The 20,364-nt window shown below is 41.3% G+C and overlaps 1 protein-coding gene across 4 annotated transcripts in view; it reads left to right on the top strand.

The window, feature by feature from the left end:
- UBE4B (ubiquitination factor E4B) overlaps positions 1–15,024 on the top strand; it is a 39,596-nt gene extending 24,572 nt beyond the window's left edge. For all 4 annotated transcript variants that reach the window (XM_030507811.1, XM_030507810.1, XM_030507809.1 and 1 more), the window contains 17 exons: positions 405–461; positions 828–944; positions 1,046–1,144; positions 1,599–1,712; positions 2,658–2,856; positions 3,064–3,202; positions 5,642–5,741; positions 6,438–6,565; positions 6,952–7,050; positions 7,326–7,561; positions 8,267–8,393; positions 8,690–8,834; positions 9,882–10,016; positions 10,360–10,551; positions 12,799–12,973; positions 13,447–13,593; positions 14,424–15,024. In XM_030507811.1, coding sequence (XP_030363671.1) covers positions 405–461; positions 828–944; positions 1,046–1,144; positions 1,599–1,712; positions 2,658–2,856; positions 3,064–3,202; positions 5,642–5,741; positions 6,438–6,565; positions 6,952–7,050; positions 7,326–7,561; positions 8,267–8,393; positions 8,690–8,834; positions 9,882–10,016; positions 10,360–10,551; positions 12,799–12,973; positions 13,447–13,593; positions 14,424–14,485 — 2,271 coding nt within the window. In that variant the 3' untranslated portion in view covers positions 14,486–15,024. The remainder of the gene's footprint in view (positions 1–404; positions 462–827; positions 945–1,045; positions 1,145–1,598; positions 1,713–2,657; positions 2,857–3,063; positions 3,203–5,641; positions 5,742–6,437; positions 6,566–6,951; positions 7,051–7,325; positions 7,562–8,266; positions 8,394–8,689; positions 8,835–9,881; positions 10,017–10,359; positions 10,552–12,798; positions 12,974–13,446; positions 13,594–14,423) is intronic.
- The last annotated feature ends 5,340 nt before the right edge of the window (positions 15,025–20,364 follow it).

The following is a 20,364-nucleotide window of genomic DNA, read 5'->3' as shown; positions in this document are numbered from 1 at the left end:
TCTGATTCAAAAGACAAAGGCCTTGGTGTATGTATAGAACAATTGCTCTATTTATTATTGTTACCGACTTTTCCGTAGCAGTTCAGGAGTCCAGCAGAGGCATTGTTATGTTCTCAGCAAACAAACAAGTTGCACAGCTAATTTTTGCAATAAGTGTAATCATTTATTATCCTGTGAGACATGTTTAGCTTTTCTGGGACAACTTGGAACAGATGTAAAAGCTAAAATGGGAGCAGGGTGTGCTTTAGCTCTTTTTGGACCTCTTCAGCATTGTAGAAGGTGAAAGTTTTTCCACTGATTGAGAGGGAAAAGGTTTGGCTCTTTACCATGTTAAGCTGCTTGGTTGCAGACAGGTTACTTAAGAATTACACGTAAAAGTAATTTTTCTTGGCATTTCTTTGCAGGCACTATGTGAACTTTGTGAAATCAAGTTTGGGAAAACACACCCTATGTGCAGTTTGGTAAGTGTATCCAGCCTGGGGTTTTTTTTCAAGTTAAAAGAACCATGTAAATTACTTTGGTTTCGGTGTTGTACAATCCACATTGATGATGTTCTTCAGAACTCTAAACAGGGGCTACATGCTAAACAGTAGTTTAAATTAAACTGGTGATGGGAATCCTTTTCCCTGAGAATTTACAAAAACTAGGACAAAAAGGACTTGCTTTGATTGCTGAAATCCTGAGGAGATGTTTGCATTTAGCTATCAGCATGACTGAATGTTAAAGCATTGAGGGCATGTGGCAAACACTGAAAGGTGACAGCACGGATAAAGCAGTGTGGCTGACATGGCACCTTTGATTAACTTGCTGTTTCTCCTGTTTTCTAGGTTGTCTCTTTGCCCTTGTGGCTGCCTAAATCTTTAAGCTCGGGTGCAGGAAGAGAGCTGCAAAGACTTTCCTATCTTGGAGCCTTCTTCAGTCTCTCTGTCTTTGCTGAAGATGATGTAAGTGTTGGAGAAGGATGTTGATAGTTGCGTGATGGGTTTCTTTGTTTTCCCTTGCCCATTATGTTTGATACATTTGCCAATATTCATTTTACTTTCAGAACAAAGTAGTTGAAAAGTACTTCTCAGGGCCTGCCATTACTCTTGAAAACACTCGGGTGGTTAGCCAGTCTTTGCAACATTACCTGGAATTAGCAAGGGTAAGTCATGTCATGTTTAAAAAAATAGACTAAATATTTTGGGGTTTTTGGTCTTGACATAGGCGAAGAATATAATATTAGAACAATAATTTGTTAAACAACAAATCTGTCGGGATATGAGTGGAGAGAATTAGGGTTAAAAATTAGTGCTACAAATACTTGTCTAAGGTTGTAAGCCAGTTCAGAAAATACCAGAACAGTTAGTCATGGATTGTAGCTCACGTTAAAGGATGAGTGAAAAAATACATACTGGATTAGTCGTGTGAGTGTTGCACTTTTCTATATATACATCTTTTCTGCAATTAATGTCATACCTAATATATGCAGATAAAATTGACAGTAAGACCATAACAGAAGCTGTAGTTAGTTTTGTGGGACTTGTAGAATGTAGAAAGCAGGAATGTGATGGTGAGAAGTATGTGCAACCTGACAGAATGTTTACTTGACATTCCAGCAAGAGCTGTTCAAGATCCTACACAGTATTTTGCTGAATGGTGAAACTCGAGAAGCAGCTCTCAATTACATGGCAGCTGTTGTCAATGCCAACATGAAAAAGGCACAAATGCAGGTAAATAAAGGGGGACACTTCATGTGGTTTGAGGATCTAGTCAATGCAGAAATAGCAGTTGCTGGCTCATACACTGGTGGCACTTGAATGGAGGACAAAAGAATTTTGAGTGCCTACTACAACAGGAAAGAAGCCCTCTCCTCAATCTTTTCTCTCTTTCAATACATTTCCATTTCTGAAATTATTCTGTTTTACCTATTTATCAGCTTATTTCCTCTCTTAGGACTGACATACACCTTCATTAACAGCGTTTCTCTATGCTTAAACCTTTGAATTTCTCCCCCTGCCCCATGTATGGGGGCTTCATGCCAATTGGCTATGTTTAAAAACCTTATTTCCTACATAGGAAATTGCTCAGCTTTGTATGGTTTCTGTAAAAGGAGCAATGCAGATAGGAACTGGTGATGAAACAACAGGCATGTTGTTTTGCCATTGTTGAATTAACTCATTGCACTCATTTCCTGTGCTAAAATCTGAGCACGAATCCTGAACAACCGAAGTTTGCATCATTGATGTCTTCAAGTCCCCATTTCAAAAGCAAACATTTGGAACCATTATTAGGGATATTTCTGTGAAATTCCAGTGAAGAGGTAATAGAAAATTCACGCTTAAGATAAAACTTAGAAACTGAAGCTCAGCAATTATCTGAAACTCTGTGTGTATTTGTGGCAAACCATTCTTGAAAGAAGCCCTTTTAATTTCTTAGGTAACCTCCTACTTTTTATATGTTTCATGTTCTTGAGAATGACTACTTGAACCATAAAGATAATCTGTAGGTTAGTAAGTGACCTTCCCATTGTCACAAAGGTCTCCTTACAGATCCACATTCTTCATGATTTCTATCTTTTCTTCAATGTGCATAATTCATTTATGTCAAATACTGTGAAAGCAGAAGAAGATAACCTCGTACTTCTAAGCTTATCTATTCACTTTCTTACCCCACAGACAGATGACCGTTTGGTATCTACAGATGGCTTTATGCTCAACTTCCTATGGGTACTACAGCAACTAAGTACGAAGATCAAGCTGGAAACGGTTGATCCCATGTACATATTCCATCCCAGGTGTCGTATTGACCTCCCAACAGATGAGACCAGAGTGAAAGCAGCAATGGAGGATGTTGCAGCCTGGATCGCTGAACTTTGTGAGTACTCTTGCTGAGACACGTTAAGCACTCACTATGCCCTCTGGTTTTGATACTGCAAATAATTGCCTTGTTCCTAAATGCTTTTTCTTGGTGCTGTCAGCTCTTACTTGTTTTAAGGCAAGTTGAGTTCAAAGTCTCGCTCCTGGACAAGTTTATCTTTTAATTTATTCATCTATGCTGCTTGTTTGTTGGTTTGTTTTCCAGACAGGGATCCATCTCCATTTTCTGAGCCGAAATTCCCAACAGAATGTTTCTTCCTAACCCTGCATGCCCATCATCTCTCAATCCTGCCAAGCTGCCGCCGGTACATACGCAGGCTGCGGGCCATCCGGGAACTCAACAGGTTAGAACCTGCTAATCCTCTAGTGCATCTGGAGTCCTACCAGTGTCTTCTGGCCATGGTGGCAAGTCCTGGAAGCTAAAGGAAATCAGAATGATAGTTTGGGTAGAACTGTTGCTGAGTGTGAAATCAAATTAACTATTTGTTAATCTGCTACTTATGGATTTTTGCTTACATTGAGAGACTGTGGCTTGTATTGGGAATTCAAATAACAGTGGGATGAAGGATATTGGTTACACAAAGCAGCTCCAATTGGTGAGAAGACCCTTCTATTTAAAAGATAATTCAATTCTCTTCAGAGCATTTTAGGATCCATGACATTACTTAACACTGTTTATTATAACTTAACCTGCTGGTATGTGGACGTCAGTGCCTCGGGCTCTTGGGCGCAGTGTAGGAGTGCATTTAGTTACCTGTCTGATCATCAAATCACTGTAGATGACTTGTGCTTTCAGAAGCAAGAACTTGTTAGTTATGCCTGAGCTGTTTCTTATGTCCCAGAAGATAATTCCTTGGCTTCTGAGGTGGGATAATGTGTCGTACTCTCAGGGCAGAGGGAGGGAGGGAACCCTTCAGCAGTAAACTCTTGATGTTGTCAATGTACAGGTAATTCAGCATGTGGTTTACCAGTTAAAAAAGTTAAGTTGTTGACAAGAAGATCCTGCTGGTTTCTATTTCTCTTGGCATAAATTCAAATAGACTTTTATAGTTGTTAAACCTCGACGAAAACTCTGTTAAAATTAGAACAGATTTTTGATCACCACTATTTTCCATTGTTTATAAATGCACTCACTGCATTTTGGTAAATGTCCCTTGGCACTAATGCCATGAGTTCATTACTGGATTTTTGGGCTGCATTTGTTATGATTTCATTTTTAGTTTTTAAAGCACAAGTAGGCCAAAAACCTGGGAAGCTGCAGGGACCAGAGCAGGAAAAGTCAGTATATCTTAAAGAAAAAAGGATTTTCATATAAATAGCCTGTGGATTACTTGTAAATAAGCCATACATTTGGTTTGAAAAAGGAATTGCTGCTTTGTCCTTATTTAGAATTGCTGCAAAGGAGTTGCTTATGCAGCAATCTCCATCTAATGGGGCAAAGAGCTCTTGGCTTTTACTGACATCAGTAGGAGCTCAGTGTTCAGTGTTTTCCATGAATTGCAGCATTGGGCAAGGTAATTAGATGTTGGTGATAAAGAAATGACACTGGATGTTTTTCTGCTATAGGCAGGGATTGATGTGGAAAAGAATCTGTGTTTAGAGGAGGGATGAAAAGGGATCATTTTCATATAGTTCAGTATAATGAGTTTTGTTCTAATCAGCTGCTCTTTCTAAAAAGGATTAAGGTATGGGAATACATTGGGGGGTTTTTAATGTAAATGGTGTGTGTAATCATAGAATCATAGAATCGTAAGGGTTGGAAAGGACCTTAAGATCATCTAGTTCCAACCCCCCTGCCATGGGCAGGGACACCTTGCCCTAAACCATGTGGCTCAAGGCTCTGTCCAACCTGGCCTTGAACACTGCCAGGGATGAAGCATCCACAACCTCCCTGGGCAACCCATTCCAGTGCTTCACCACCCTCACTGTAAAGAACTTCTTCCTTATATCTAATCTAAACTTCCTCTGTTTAAGTTTGAATAATGTACATTAAGTTCCCTTCTGTGGGGCAGAGTGGGAAGATGGGTAAGGGAGGAGAGGTAATACCAGCCACCTTGATTTACTGGTCCTGATGCTGCCAGGGAGACTACAGACTGTTCAAGTATTGTGCTCCGCTGCAAACCTGAATTTTATGGGGAGTGGAGCATGAGAAGGGCTGAACAAATCTGCAAAATAGCATTTACAGCAGCGGGAAGTGGGAGGATACACAGGGTGCAGACTTGGACCTTTGTTGGGAAAGGTGTTTCTAACAAGTCGTGTTGTCAGCCACGTTTTTCTTCCTTAGATGATTTTGTTTTCCATTTCCCTTTCTGATGTTAAAAGATGAATGAGATCTCTAAAGATCTCATAGTTAACTGGACCAACCCTTCTGTGTGTTAGGGTTAATTTTAGGGTCAATTTCAGGACTTCCTTTAGAGTGACTGTAGACTTCAATGTGAAAAAGAGAAAAGCAAATACTTTTGTTTTTTAATACAGTGGATAAAATTAGTTTTTCAGGCAGGATAAATAGATCCCTTCTGTGTTTCATCCCTTTTTTATCTCTTTGCACTGTTCTGATTTGTCTGACGGATGTATGTTGGAGCTAGTGTATGTAGTGCCTTCAGCTGCACTGTGCAGATGTTCAGTCTGCATTTACAAAAGCAGTTTCTTTTTCTTGCTATGATGATAAATGATTTCTTCTCAATATTTCCTTGATATTTAGCAGATAAGTAGGTTAAATGCCTTATAGATGGCAGTACATATCCCCTCTGTCATGATAACCAATTGCTGTGTGTGGTTTTCAGGACTGTTGAAGATTTGAAGAACAATGAAAGTCAATGGAAGGATTCTCCTCTGGCTACCAGGCATCGAGAAATGCTGAAACGTTGCAAGACACAGCTCAAGGTTTGTAAGTGATTCAGTTCTCAGCTAAATGCCTTTGTCAACCTGTCTGTCTCTTGGGTCCTGATGGTTAAATGCAACTTGAAATGGTGGTTTTGAATCTATGAACCATGCGAGCACTGCACCAGATGGTGGTCATGATACAATAGAACATTAATGGTGAATTTAAAATTCAGAATAACAAAAGAAAGAGGAAAATACTATTTTTATTGGAGAGAGAACAAGCAAAAGGATTGTGGCTTGTTCAGGGGTAGTTGTGTGTGCACAATCCATGCCTGAGATGGAACTCTCCAGTCCCTCGTCTCACGTAGAATTCTTGCAAAGATGAGTGTGTTGGAGTCCTCTTTTGAAGGTCTGACCTGTGTAGGTGTTTCTAGTATAAATTGATGCAAGTTTTCTGAGCTGTATCACCAAAATGCCTTTAACTGCACGTTTTCCTACTTTGATACCACTGTTACTTCTTTTATTGTTCCCCTAAAGCTTGTAAAAGGCTCCTGTGTCCCTGCAACTCTGAATTATATGCGTGGTTTTGATGTGCTGGCACTAATATTCCCCGTTTTCTTCAAATGAGAGCATACTTTAAGAAGAGACCATTGCATAATTGTCACAATTCACAGATACATTGATTACGTTGGGTAGGCTTGACCTTCCTTTTACGTTGTCTTGCCCTGGCTTAGTTTCTCTGTGTGTGTTCTGCAGAAACTGGTGAGGTGCAAGGCTTGTGCAGATGCTGGTTTGCTGGATGAAAACTTTCTCAGGAGATGTCTGAATTTCTATGGCATGGTGATTCAGCTGATGCTTCGCATTCTTGACCCTGCCTATCCCAAGTGAGTGTCAGGATTATCTCTGTAAGTTGTATCCAAGAGATTTCAGATCGTGTCAGATTCTTTACTGGCTTCAGCAGTTCTAAAATGTTAATATTTGGTTTTGCAGTGTCTGCATTCATACGTGACTGTTACTTTATTTATGTCAGCGATACACATTCTTCCGTGGAATATATGTCTTATTTATAGTTCAGGGTTCAGCTGGAGGGCATGGGGAGCAACCCTTGGGTATGCTTAATATCCTTGAAGTACTGACATGGAGTTTTAAAAGTTAATATCAGAACTCTTGTCAAGTGTTCCCATAGGAGAATTCCATAAGAGATCTTGTGACACTTTCTACTTAACCCTGCAGTTTTACTGTCCTGTTTGTTGTCTCTCTTATTCCACAGCATAAAATTGCCTTTAACTCCCGAAGTTCCGAAGGTATTTGCTGCATTGCCAGAGTTTTACGTGGAAGATGTTGCTGAGTTTTTATTTTTTATTGTACAGTAAGTAAAGTTCTATCTAAAGGGACTTTGTACCCCCATTTACCCCTGTAACAGGTGGTGTGCACAGAAGTTTAGGGTTTGAAAGTAGTTTTCTAGCTATTTTGTAGTTAATATTCTGGTTTTTAACAACAGCTGTAAGATTATGGCATTGGCTTTACTGAGTCCAGAGTCCCCGCTCTCATGAGTGATCTGAACTTGATGTATGTCATAAATCTTGTACAGACAATACAGTGTTGGGGCTTTTCATGTTGTTTTCCTTATCTTCCTCTTTTCAGATATGCTCCTCAGGTGCTTTACGAGCCCTGTACTCAGGACATAGTGATGTTCCTTGTTGTGATGCTCTGCAACCAGAACTACATCCGAAATCCTTATTTAGTAGCCAAGCTGGTGGAAGTGATGTTCATGACAAATCCAGCTGTTCAGCCTCGGACTCAAAAGTTCTTTGAAATGATTGAGAATCATCCCCTCTCCACCAAATTGTTAGTGCCCTCCTTGATGAAGTTTTACACAGGTAAGTCTATAGTTGACCCAGTGTACAGTAAGCAAGAAGTGTTATAAGGCAAAAGGCTGTGTTAGTTGTAAGCCTTAAAGCCACAACACAAACCCAAAAGCCAGGTAGATCTTAAGTCTTGTAAAGATGAGGCTTTGTTGCTCAGGAATCAGGGGAAATAGCATTAGGTGGAACCTTGAGAATTTTAATCCTACAAGCTGCTGTGCACTGACAGCTAGCTCTGTAGATTGATGTGACAGTTGGTTTTGGGGTGTTCATGTGGCAAACTGGAAGCTTTTTGTTTGCTTTGTAAGGGAGTATTGGGATTTTAAAACTTCTGACTGTAGTTTTGCTAGTCCTGTAGATTTGGATGCTTTAGAGAAGGGTTTTGCACCCACAGAAACATCTGTTTTTGCAGTGTTCCCAGAGTTTTCTTATTAGTGAAATTTTAGACTGAGATAAAGAGAGGAGTTGAATGTAACAGAAAGTTTTGGTTTCTGAGGGTTTTTCTTAAGAAATAGGCTGGTTCTGGATTAGAAAATGGACAGTGCTGCTGCTTTTAGTGGGGATTAAGATGGAGACTTCTTGAATGTGAATTCAGTTTCATCTCTTAAAGCTTGGTGCTTGAAGCTCATCCCATTGGAGGCAGTAGGGAGAGAGCATGTTGCAGGTGAATCCTGGTGGGAAAGTGTTGATTTCAGGTCTGGGCTCTGTTTTCTTGCTCAGATGTTGAACATACTGGAGCCACGAGCGAGTTCTATGACAAGTTTACAATCCGCTACCACATCAGTACCATTTTCAAGAGCCTCTGGCAGAATATAGCTCACCATGGTACCTTTATGGAAGAGTTCAAGTGAGTAAGAAATTGTGTCTAATGCTGCTTACTGTCGTGCAAGCTGCTCGGGCAATGACCTGAGGAGATCCTTACCATTGGGAGTGGGTGATGCTGTGTTCCATTGTAGTTTCAATGGCAACCCCTTCCAGTGGAACTGGAGTGTTTCTAAACTGAGCTCTGGACACCACAATCAACTTGGCTTGGGGAATGGGATTGTTGTTTGAAAGCAGCAGTGCAGGAGGAGGGTTGCTGGGTTGCAGGCTGGCTGCACACCCATCTACTCTGCTGTGATAACCCTGTTTCAATGTTTGCAGCTCGGGGAAGCAGTTCGTTCGCTACATCAACATGCTGATAAATGACACAACTTTCTTGCTGGATGAGAGTCTGGAGTCCCTAAAACGTATCCATGAAGTGCAAGAGGAGATGAAGAATAAAGAACAATGGGACCTGCTGCCCAGGGTGAGCAGAGCTGTGTTTCAAAGTGCCTTTTACTTATTTCTAGTTTCTTAATATAAGACCATTAAAAAACCCATTTTAATAAGGGGCAGCACCAAAGGGCTCCTCATGAGAAGCAGTTCTCAGTGCTTTTTCTTGCTGTCAGTATGGCTGCGGTCACTCTGGATGACATACTACAAAAACCCATCTTGCTACATAGTTATGTTGTGGGTGGCAAAGTGCGTGGTGTGAAGTGGAAGTAGTATAAAGTTTTAAATTGCTCTACACTTAATTCTAAGTGGAGAAACTGAGGCTTTAACCTTCTTGAAGGAGGTTTTGGAAGATGCTCGCCAGTTGAATTGGCTTCAAGGAACAGAAGCTTTTATTTTGTTCATGCATTGATCTAGGGTGGATTTGATGCAGGCCATTAGAGCCCTTTACCTCTGATCAAACAATAATTGTGTGTGTTGACCCACCAATGTCAGGTATTTCTGTTTTAAGGTTATTGATTTAAAAAAAGAAGTTGAAAAGAAAAGCTATAAAGATCTTGTTTGTTAAACTGATTCTGCTTTGCTCTTCTGAAGCCTTCTTGTTTGTGCCTCCTAGCAAGGTAAAGCCATTACCCTAGTGACAAAATGCACTGGTACGTCATCTACAGATTGTCCCAGTGTGGAGGTTTTATTCCTTATGATGGTGCATAAATTAGAGAGAACCTCATTGATCCTCAGGTCCCAAGGTGATCTTGAGGCATTGGCATTTGGATGGAAAGGAAGCATAACCCAGGTCTGCAGCTGTGAGGAGCAGTTACAGGGTGTAAACAGACTCAGTGACCACTGGGTCTTGTGGTACCATCTGCTCTGATTTAGTGCTGCAGAAATCTGGAAGATTGCTGCAGACTTTAGTACTGAGTAGAAGTGAGCTGTACCTTCAACTAACAAATGTATCACAGCTGTATTTGAACTGCCATCTGCTCTTCTGTCTGTCTAGACTATGTTGGCATTATGGCTGTTTTGAGGGGTGACGATGTAGGGAATTCTGTGGGCTTGTAACCACTGAAGGTTTCTTTTCTAGGAGCAGCAGCAGGCTCGGCAGTCCCAGCTGGCTCAGGATGAACGTGTCTCTCGTTCATATCTTGCCCTGGCAACAGAAACCGTGGATATGTTCCACATCCTTACCAAGCAGGTTCAGAAGCCTTTTCTCAGACCTGTAAGTCCTCCTCAGATGTAACTTGGTTTCTGGCTTCTCTAAAATCCCTGTTGTTGGATAATAACCAGGAAACGTTTGGTAGCCCTTTGTCTCCATTTTCCTCCCTTTCTCCAACTCATAGAAATCTAATTGCTGCTGAAGTTACTTGATGTTAAGTCAGTGAGATGGTGTGATCCTTTCAGACAGAAGCTGTTTGCATTCATTTTTTTTAAGTGGAAAGCGTGCATAAAGACACTTCCTGCAACCTACAAAAGGATAACTTTATTAGTTAATAATTTCTGATCTTGCTGTATGCAACTCCAGTGATGATAATCTTTATTGCTCTTTCACTTTGGACTTGTAGGAACTCGGACCACGACTGGCTGCTATGTTGAACTTTAACTTACAGCAACTGTGTGGCCCCAAGTGCCGTGACCTGAAAGTCGAAAACCCTGAGAAATACGGGTTTGAACCAAAGAAGCTGTTGGACCAACTGACTGACATTTACCTACAGCTAGACTGTGCTCGCTTCGCTAAAGCAATTGCTGATGATCAGGTGAGCTCCAGAGACATGAGAGGGGGGAGGACAGAAGCACTGTGGACAAAGAGGACTTTGCAGAATACTCTAGAAGAGTTTCATCTTACTGCCACCCAGTTCCATCATACGCGCTTGCCGTTTGTTATCTTTCAGCAGATCAACCCTGTCCATATTCTGTCTGCTCTTTGTAGATGGGTAGTGTTTTGCAAACCTACAGACACACACAAACATCTGCAGCACTTCACAGGTGTAGGAAATTCCCTGAGCATTAGTTGTTTATTAGCTACAGCCTCATTGTAAATTGGCAGAAGTACTTTGTTCTCATTTTCCAAGTGGGAAAACTGAAGCATACAAAGAGTTTTGACTCCTTTCCCCCTTCTTCATCAAGAACACATGAAACAGAGCTGGGACTGAGAATAAAAGCCTCATTTAGCAATCCAAAGTTCTTTCTCTAGACTAACAGTTTCCAAGTGGTATTCCCTTTTCCATCATTTTATTAAATGGCTGTGTAATAAACTGAGGAAGCACAGCGGATGCGAGACAGTTAAAGGTGCCCTTGAACTCCTCATGGTAGTCTTCAGAGCAGAATGTTAATTGTGATGATAAGTGAGCTGAACCTCACTTCTGTAAAGCTGTCAAACAACTGACTCACATCTCTCCATGCCTGTGTCTTATAATACAAGCTTGTCAAAATCTAGAGGGGAAAAATGTTCTCAATGGCCACTTGAAATTCTAGTGGAAGCTGGTTCACAACACATGAAGCTGTATTTGCATGCTGAGTGGATCAGAGGTGTTTGAGTAACTTATGATCCCTTTTCTGTAATTACTGAAGTCCTGATAATTGCAGATAGCATCAGTAACACATCTAAAACAGGCCTTACGTGTTTGCATGTGTATAGTTAGCACACAGGGAATGTTGTGCGCTGTTCAGTACATGTGAAAGTGAGAATGTTACCCATCATTCATTCCTCCATGCCACAGCGAAATGCACCACAGTGACAGAGGGATTAAAGAGAAAGCAGCCTGCTGGTGTGGGAACTGGAATAAAGCTTAATTAACAAAGTGGCCCTTCATTAAAAAAAGGGGGTGGGCTGACCAGTATCTTAGAAACTGTCAATGACAGGAAAGAAACACCAAGGAAATGCCCAGTTGGTTAATGGCTACTGGTATTGGGAGGGAAAAAACAAAACAAAAGTTGCTTGATCATGGCAGGGTTTCTCTAAAGCATTTTGATACATCTCCCATTTGCAAATCCTAGCACGTATCAGAAGGGATCTGAAAACACTTCTAAAGCCCTGGGCATGTTGCCATAGCTCTGTTCTCTTGGGCTAGAAAGGAGTTTGGGTGGGCACTGCGTGTCCCAAGTACTGAATGGTATTTCATGATGCGATGTAGTGTAGATGAAAGGAGGGCTGTGCTGAACATTTTAAAATCCCCAAGGAAAACAGAAATCTGTGAGGCTTAGTGTGGTTTTGTTTTGTCATTTAATTCAACCTTGCTCTGCAGTGTAAATAACAATTTATTAGAAGGCTTATATCAAAACATGGCATTGTGAACTGAGAAGAAAATGGTGTCTTTAGAACATAAGCAGCTTTCAAAAGCCCTTGCCTAACTTTCTGTTTTTACATGAAAGCAATGCTTGCTCCAGTAGAAACTATAGGATATGCAGTTGGTCCCTTTGAATGTTGTACTGTGCAGCTGTACAGCTCTGACTGCACCGCCTGGCAAGTTCCCAACCAGCATTAGCTCCCTCTGAGTTGCTTTACTATTTCTGTAACATCGTGGGGTGGGGTTTTTGTTTGGATTAGGAGAAACAATCACTTCTTTCCCATTGCTGCCTTGCACATTATCAGAGAAGTTAAAAGAACCAAAACCACTTTTCTTTTTACGCTGTGTTTTCAGCCAAGACTTGTGAGAACAAGAATACAGACAGGAGTGGCAGGATGGATGTGTTGTCTAAGGAACAGTGCTAATAATTATAGTCAGTCTCTCTGAATGTCTTAGTCATTTTGATGAGGTGATGTTGCCTTTTTTGTTGTTCTGAACAGTTCTACCACAGTGAAGACCAGTAGAAAAAGCCCAAGTCCACCCCAAAGATGGACTGGATGAAATGTTACTTACTACTTTTCCGTCTGATCTGATGCTGAGGTTTCATTGGTTCCTCTTTCTTAACCTTAAAAAATACATTAAAATCTCTTTAGAATTTTTATGGCGTGTTAGGATGATACAGCTCAGCAAAGTTGTCTTTTTATGCTTTGCTTGTAGAGGTCCTACAGTAAAGAGCTCTTTGAGGAGGTGATCTCCAAGATGAGGAAGGCTGGAATCAAGTCAACCATAGCAATAGAGAAATTCAAACTGCTGGCAGAGAAAGTGGAGGAGATTGTTGCCAAGAATGCCCGTGCAGAAATTGATTACAGCGATGCTCCGGATGAATTCAGAGGCAAGTTGAGATTCCTAAATACTGGCTTGTTAGGAGAAGAGGGATTTGGTTTGTTATTTTGATTCTAAACACTAGTATATCTTAATAGAAACTACGTTTTGTTTAAGAAGCCTTGCGTCCTGCTCTGTTTCAATCAAATAGTTAAGTAAATAGAGAGAGCTAAGAGTTTCTTTTGGTTTTCCCTGGGATTGTACTGTCCAATCGTATCCATGTTTTCCTTACATGTACTTTAGCACAGTTAAAACAAAATCATAATTTGAAAATAGGGTGAAAATAGCTAATGCTTTGTCCGAGTTCCGGAAGGGAAAAGCAGTATAAAGGCTAAAGTCCACTGCTTGTACTAACCCTTTTTTGTAACTCCAGCAATACACCTGATTGGGGACCCTGAATAATCAGTTCTGTACCGTGGTTTTGTGTGCAGATAAAATTCACAGCTATTGTCTTCAATTTCATAAGACCCTTTGTGCCCCCAGACCCACTTATGGACACCCTGATGACTGATCCTGTGAGGCTGCCCTCTGGAACTATTATGGACAGGTCAATCATCCTGAGGCATCTGTTGAACTCTTCCACTGACCCTTTCAATCGTCAGACGCTGACAGAAAATATGCTGGAACCAGGTATCTGTTTAACATTAACCAGTGGAACTGCTACAGACTGGGGGAAGCAATTTGCAGGCAGTGTGTTCTCACAGAATCATAGAATAACGGTTTGGGTTGGAAGGGACCGTAAAGTTCCAACCCCTGCCACGGGCAGGGACACCTTCCACTAGAGCAGGTTGCTCCAAGCCCCTGTGTCCAACCTGGCCTTGAACACTGCCAGGGATGGGGCAGCCACAGCTTCTCTGGGCACCCTGTGCCAGCGCCTCAGCACCCTCACAGGGAAGAGCTTCTGCCTCAGAGCTCATCTCAATCTCCCTTCTGGCAGGTTAAAGCCATTCCCCTTGTCCTGTCCCTACAGGCCCTTGTCCAAAGCCCCTCTCCAGACTTCTTGTTGGCCTCCTTTAGGTACTAGAAGACTGTTATAAGGTCTCCCCTGTGGCTTCTCCAGGCTGAACAAGCCCAGCAGCCTGTCTTCACAGGAGAGGTGCTCCAGCCCTGTTCCGTATACTGTCAGAAGATAGTGGTGAGGCCTCAGTGGAGGTAGCAGTTCCTTCATCTGTGTGCACAGGAAACTTAATTTCTTCTGCTTTCCTTTTTTCTGGGAAAAAAAGTCCCATGACCTTGCCTTCATAACAACCAGGCTAAAGGATATTATTGTGGTAGGGAAATGAGTTGGTCATTTACTCAAAGCGGTGCAGAAAATACATGGATAGAGAAGAAAATAGTAGTAGATATTCCTGATCAGGTTTCTGGAAAAGAAATCAGTCATTAGGAGCTTTCTTATAGTAGAATACTTACAATTTAACTGCAAATAAGTAATTCTTGTTTTCTCTCCTTTACATTACTAGTGCCAGAACTTAAAGAGCAAATCCAAGCCTGGATGAGAGACAAGCAGAACGCTGACCATTAAGAATTCCCTTGCAGTGCACGCCGACACCAATGGGAAGAGCAGGGCGTGAGCTGTTCGGGTGGTAGTGGAGCAGATACCCTTTGCAAGCTGTTGATGGGATTAGCATGCCCACTGGCACTGGCTTCCAGTGGTGACCAGAAGCATGTGGACGAGGACGAAAGCGGCTTAATTCTTGTACATATATTTAAGTGATAAGGATGGTCAATAACATGGAGGACAAGCTAGGAAGTTGCTTATGTTACAAAACTGTCCTTCAGTATGTCACGTTTTGGAGTTTTTACAGCTGAATTATTTTAGCAAAGATGAATGGATCAGGGCAGCATCCCTTCAACCTTATTTTTTACAGCCAGATATCCGTTAATTTGATTGTGGTTAGAACCTTGGACATTTTGCTGCTAAAGTAACTTTTTCCTCTTTCCCTCCTTTTTTTTTTTCCTCTTCCTCCCATCGAACCTGCACTGCTGTCCTATTTTTCTTTTTGTAATGCAAAAACAAAAATCCCTGTGAAAATCAAAATCATTCCCCTGCCCTCAAAAGAACATATTCCATGGGATAACTGTGCCTGCAACAAAGTGTTAATCTTGGGATCGTATTTTTATATTACACATATTTGCATATTTGGTTTTTAATTGGTGTTAGACACAAGGATAACTTCAAAAAAGGAACGATTTCACACATGGATTTTAATTTCTGTTCTTTGAACTGTCCCTCTTCTTTCTGTTGATGTAGATGCTCTGGTATTTTTGAAAAGCCTTGAGATAGAAACATGTTAAAACAGCTGCTGTGGATGCAATGCTCGGGAATACCAGGATTTCAGTGACTTTTAAAGAAACAAAATCCATTCTTTCAATGCTGCAGATCTGATATATGCTAAACGACAGTTCTGAGCCATTAGAGCTTGTCTGCAGAGAGCAGATTCTTTTACTCTTGGAGGTTGCAGTTTGGGGCAGGGGGTCATTTTTTATGTTGCGTACCAATTTGTATCCATGGCTTGGCCTTACCAAAGCAGAAAGGGTGCAGGAAATGTAGAATTACATTTTTAAATAAAAAAATAATTAAAAAAAAAAATATTCACAGACCTTTTTGTATTACTGCCCCCTGCATCTGATACTTGAATTTCCTTTTTAAAAAGGATTTGAAACCACAGTGTTTTAAGTCTGAAAAAAAAAAAAGGTTGTTTTTTCTTTTCTTTGTTTTTTTCGCTGTGTCTTCTGTTCGATTCCTGACTCTCTTGAACTACAATAAATGATACACACTCGCACAAAGTGGTTCCTTTTGCCTTTCCTTTAAGTGTGCCACTGAAGGTATAAATCACACAAATGATGGGGTTGGTTTGTTCAGGTTTGCTGGTGGGGATTTAGGATCTGGAGAGAACTTAGTGAATTCTGTGGAACGTTTCTGTGCACACAGGTCTCAGTAGTACTTCAAACTAATGAATGTTCCCAAGTGGGTGATTCTTACACCTATTCATAGCTACGTGACAGTTGGTGACAGGCTCCAGGGAGAGTTTTGGTCAGGTTATATATAATCCAGTGCTGACCTTTATGCTGTGCAAGTAATTGTGAATTAAAACATGTAGTGGGGTTTGGATTTGTTTTTCTGGTGTGTGGGTTTTTTTTGTTGGTCTCTTTTTTCCCCACAGTGTGTGGTTTGTTTTCCCCAAGGGTGGGAGGAGGATTCCAAAGTTGGTGTCTGCATGGACTGTTGGAACAGAGAAGCTTGTGAACGGACTGGTTTTATAGTTCCTTAAGTCTCCTTTCTTCCACAAATTCAAATTCCTCCCTTCTTCAAAAGTCACACAACAAAGTCTGCTATGCTTTTATGTGCAAGCTCTCATTCAGCAAGCAAATCCATCATGGTTTCTGAATGTGTTATAAGGGTGTGCAGTGAGCTATGAACTTCATAGAATCACAGAATGGTTTGGGTTGGAAAGGACCTCAATATCATCTAGTTCCAACCCCCTGCTATGGGCAGGGACAAGGTGAGTTTTCTTTTTCAGTAAAGATGTAATTATTTTTTACATCAAAAAAACCCCTTTTAAATGTTCCACTGTCAGCTCATGATTAAGGATTATAGCATGTAATCTCTAGAAACAGCCCAGAATTTATCTATTATTCGATGGAGGACAACTCAGCAGTGTATATTTGCTTTTACTGGAGGATGATGTTTCACATCATAACTTTTTTGGGCAAGTTAATATCAATAGTTTTTATTGACAGATTATGAATGTACTGGAAAGGTGGAAGAAATACCTTCTAATTTTCTTCAGCTATTACAAAGTAGACACACCACCACCTTTTGTGAATAAGGACTAGGTTGTGCATTTAAATACTTTACCAGAAAAATCAGTATGGAATTAGCTCTTTTTAATGCAAGTATAAAATGAAAATCCTGTATTTTTAGTATTCATTTATTCCATTGTACCAACTGAAAGGCTTCTCTGAACAAATTCAGGATGTTTCTCTTAACCTTGCCTGACAGGAGGAAGTAGAAATATTTACATTTGGTATGAGATGTGTTAACACAATGCCCTTCAAAATCTCTATTTGTATTTATTCTTCCATCATATCTGACTTTACCCTGAGGAATATAAATAGCAACATGCATTACTGAACTGTTTTGTCTAATTATGGCATACATTTATCAGTTGAAAGTGTATCAATGCAGAGATTACAGAAGACAGGAAGGCTAACGTTAAGTGGCTAAAACAATTTTATTTGGAGAACTTGTATCAGGTATTTCAAACATGTGAATTCAGACAAATGCTGTCCCAAATTCAGCATTTGTGGGCAGAATAATGACATGTATTTTTAATACAAGCAACCAAAACTACCAGTACGTTGCTGGCTTCTGGGTACAAAAGTGACTCAAAACCCTGTGCTTCAGTGGGTAGTGGACACTTGAGTGCTTGAAAAGGAAAGCTGAAGTTAGTAGATTAAGAATAAATCTCCCACAAAAGCATGCAAGTGTGACACTTCTTAGTTTAATTCATTAACTACTACCTGCAGCTTTCTGTGATTTCCCTCCCTCTACTGACACATCACTGACCTTCAATCCAACTGTAACCTTATTACAAGACAGAGGCTTTATATTAGAGATCACAGAAACTATCAATTGATGAAATTACCTCTGACATTTACATGTATCTGGTACCTCTGAGCTGGGAACAGCTCATCCCAGGAATGACCAACTTGCATCAACATTGCAAAAGGTGCTTCTGTTGGAAAATTGGAAGTCATAAGATTGTATTGTTGGTCTCTACTTGCCCTCTAGCTATGCAAGTAGAGAAATTCCTGGGTCAAGTTCTGCAATACAAGTCAGTACAATTGATTCTGTTGTATCACAATTTATGCTTATGCAATAGCACGATTTTCATCAGTCAACTGTTCCCTGCTGGCAGCAAGGACAGCCTAACGCTGGTAATAGCAGGATGACCACGCTGCTTCAGCCAGCAACAGATCAAGTCCAACAATTCCCAGAGCATGGCACTGCACTGTAGGTGTCTTCCTTTTCATTATCGCTCAGCTAAGAGCTTAAAACCTCCCCTTTTTCCTGCATTTAAACAGGCTTCCCCATTTTAGGTAGCATCTCTCAGTGATTTGAGAAATCAACTATATTTGGTTTTACTAACAGACACATTTTTCACAGTACTACTTGCTCTCACTTCTCTGCTATAATAATGCTCAAGAACATGTTTCTTGTGCTGGGGACCCTCATTATGTGACTATTTTCTTGAAAAGGAATGTCTAAATTCTAGTTGTAAACATGCACATGCTTGCAGAGAACTGGATCTGCTTCTGCTGTTTCGCAGAGTTATGTGGTATTGGTCAGAGACATATAAAAGGAGTAAGAATGGTCTCTTTCCTATAGGGGAATGGACACTTTTTAAAGCAGGATTCACAGGTAGTGCACTGAAGTAGAATTCCATTTATGTACATCGAAAAAAATAAGTTAATTCTAAGTTACCCAAGGAGACCTGACTTCCAAAAATGATACTGAGAAGGCTGGTCTAATTAAACTGAGATAAAATACCCAAGTTCTATAATTAAAAAGGTATCACAACCTGCTAGATGAGGACTGCCTTAATCCTTGACCACCTTTCACCCCCATACTTGGGTGTTTAAAGAGGAGTTTTCCTTCTGTTGCCCTTTGCAGTGGGTGACCTCCAAGATACTACATGTGCCATTTGCCTTTCACCCTCTTTCTCAACACATAACTAGACTTTCTCTGGCCATTTCCAGCAGATTTTTCAGCACTCTGTAAGCAACCAACGGACTTAACGTACTGGAACTGTTCTATGCGAGTACTCACCAAACTTAGACATAAGGCAGTGATGCAGGAGCTACTGTTCCTAGGAGACACTACACAAACTTTGCTGAAGTAACATTAATCATGTTGTCTGTTACCACAGAGGACTATAGCACACACCCAGTATTCTGGAGGTTTGAGAGGGTTTTGAAACAGGTTTTGGTGGTTTGTTTTTTCTTGCGTGTGGTGGTGGTTTCTTTCCCCAGAGAAATTAGAGCTGACCTAATTCTGCAGAGCCCTAGATAGAAGGTAGCACAGTTACACCACACTGAAAACACAATCATATGTCCTGTCAATACAAAGTCTTTCAAAGTTCTAATAATGGACATACGTCATTCTAGGACGTATGAAAGCCACCTACTTCTGCTTTGCTGGTTCTGTGGCAGTGTTTGCCTACAACCCGCTGTTCAGCCCTGTATTGTTAAGCTGTTGTGTTCAGAGGTGTAACGGCAGCTGCTACCCACACCCAGTGAGACTGGGAAGAGGGAAAAGTCATTTTTCACCGAACAGAAAGTAACAAATGAGTAATTCTCCCCAAAACCTGAGCTTGATGTGGCACATGAGACGCAGCAAAGATCAATGTCATTAACAGCCAGTTGGTGAATTAAAACCAACCCTGTCCTGAAACTAGAAGTCTCAGGTCCTAAAGGTTCTCAACAGCTTAAATCCAATTTGTATATGATGGTGTGCATATGGAAAATATGTAATTAAGGATAATTAGTGTAGTATTATTTTCTTAAACACAAGCCTTTTCCTAACTAGAAATGATCAAAGTGCTAATGGCTAATGGAAAGGAGGATCTTTACAGCTGAAGTTACTGCCACAAAAATAAATGTTTACTATGAGAACGTGTCGAATTATTGAAAGTACAAGAGTTAACACAGCACCATTGACCAGAACAGTCACACAAAAATAGGAGTATACGAGAACAACTTAGGCTGCTCCAAAAAACACTCTGAAGGCGGGGGAAGGGAAAATTAATCCCTTCCCTCTGAGCTACCACCAAATTAGACTCAAATTCCAACCGAATCCCCCTGAAGCCGGCTGGGAGCCGGCCAATTCCCTGCTTCAGCCACCGTTTGCCGGCAGGCAGGCGTTCCCCCAGCCAGCCGCACGCATTAAAAGGCTGGTTTTAGTCACAAGTGCCCACTTTCTGCTCACGTCTCTGGTCACGACCCACGCCGCTCCCGAAGCCCACCGCAGCCTGAGGGGGCGCGAACGCACACACCGCGGCGGGGCGGTGATACGGCTCGGTGCGCTCCCGGCGCTCGTTATAGGTTAACAGAGGGAAGACGCGGTATCCATTCCCAGTTCTGATTGGCTCGAGATGGAGAAGACCCGGCTCCCCGTGTCCCCGAGGCTCGGCGGAGGGATTGACTCAGAGGGAGGAATGGGGCTGGTCATTGCGGACGGGCATTCCAGAGCTGTGACTGGTTGATAGCTGTGTCAGCCTGTGATTGGCACGGCGGAAGGCGGGCATACGTAGACTATTCGCCTGGCGATTGGTGGGCTGCAGGGAGGAGGGAGCTGCGGCGCGCTGCTATTGGCGGAGCTCACATTCCTCCCGCTGC

The sequence above is a fragment of the Strigops habroptila genome, chromosome 16 (genome assembly GCF_004027225.2).
Source record: "Strigops habroptila isolate Jane chromosome 16, bStrHab1.2.pri, whole genome shotgun sequence".
NCBI classification, from domain to species: domain Eukaryota; kingdom Metazoa; phylum Chordata; class Aves; order Psittaciformes; family Psittacidae; genus Strigops; species Strigops habroptila.
This window is presented reverse-complemented; position numbering and strand designations above follow the sequence as displayed.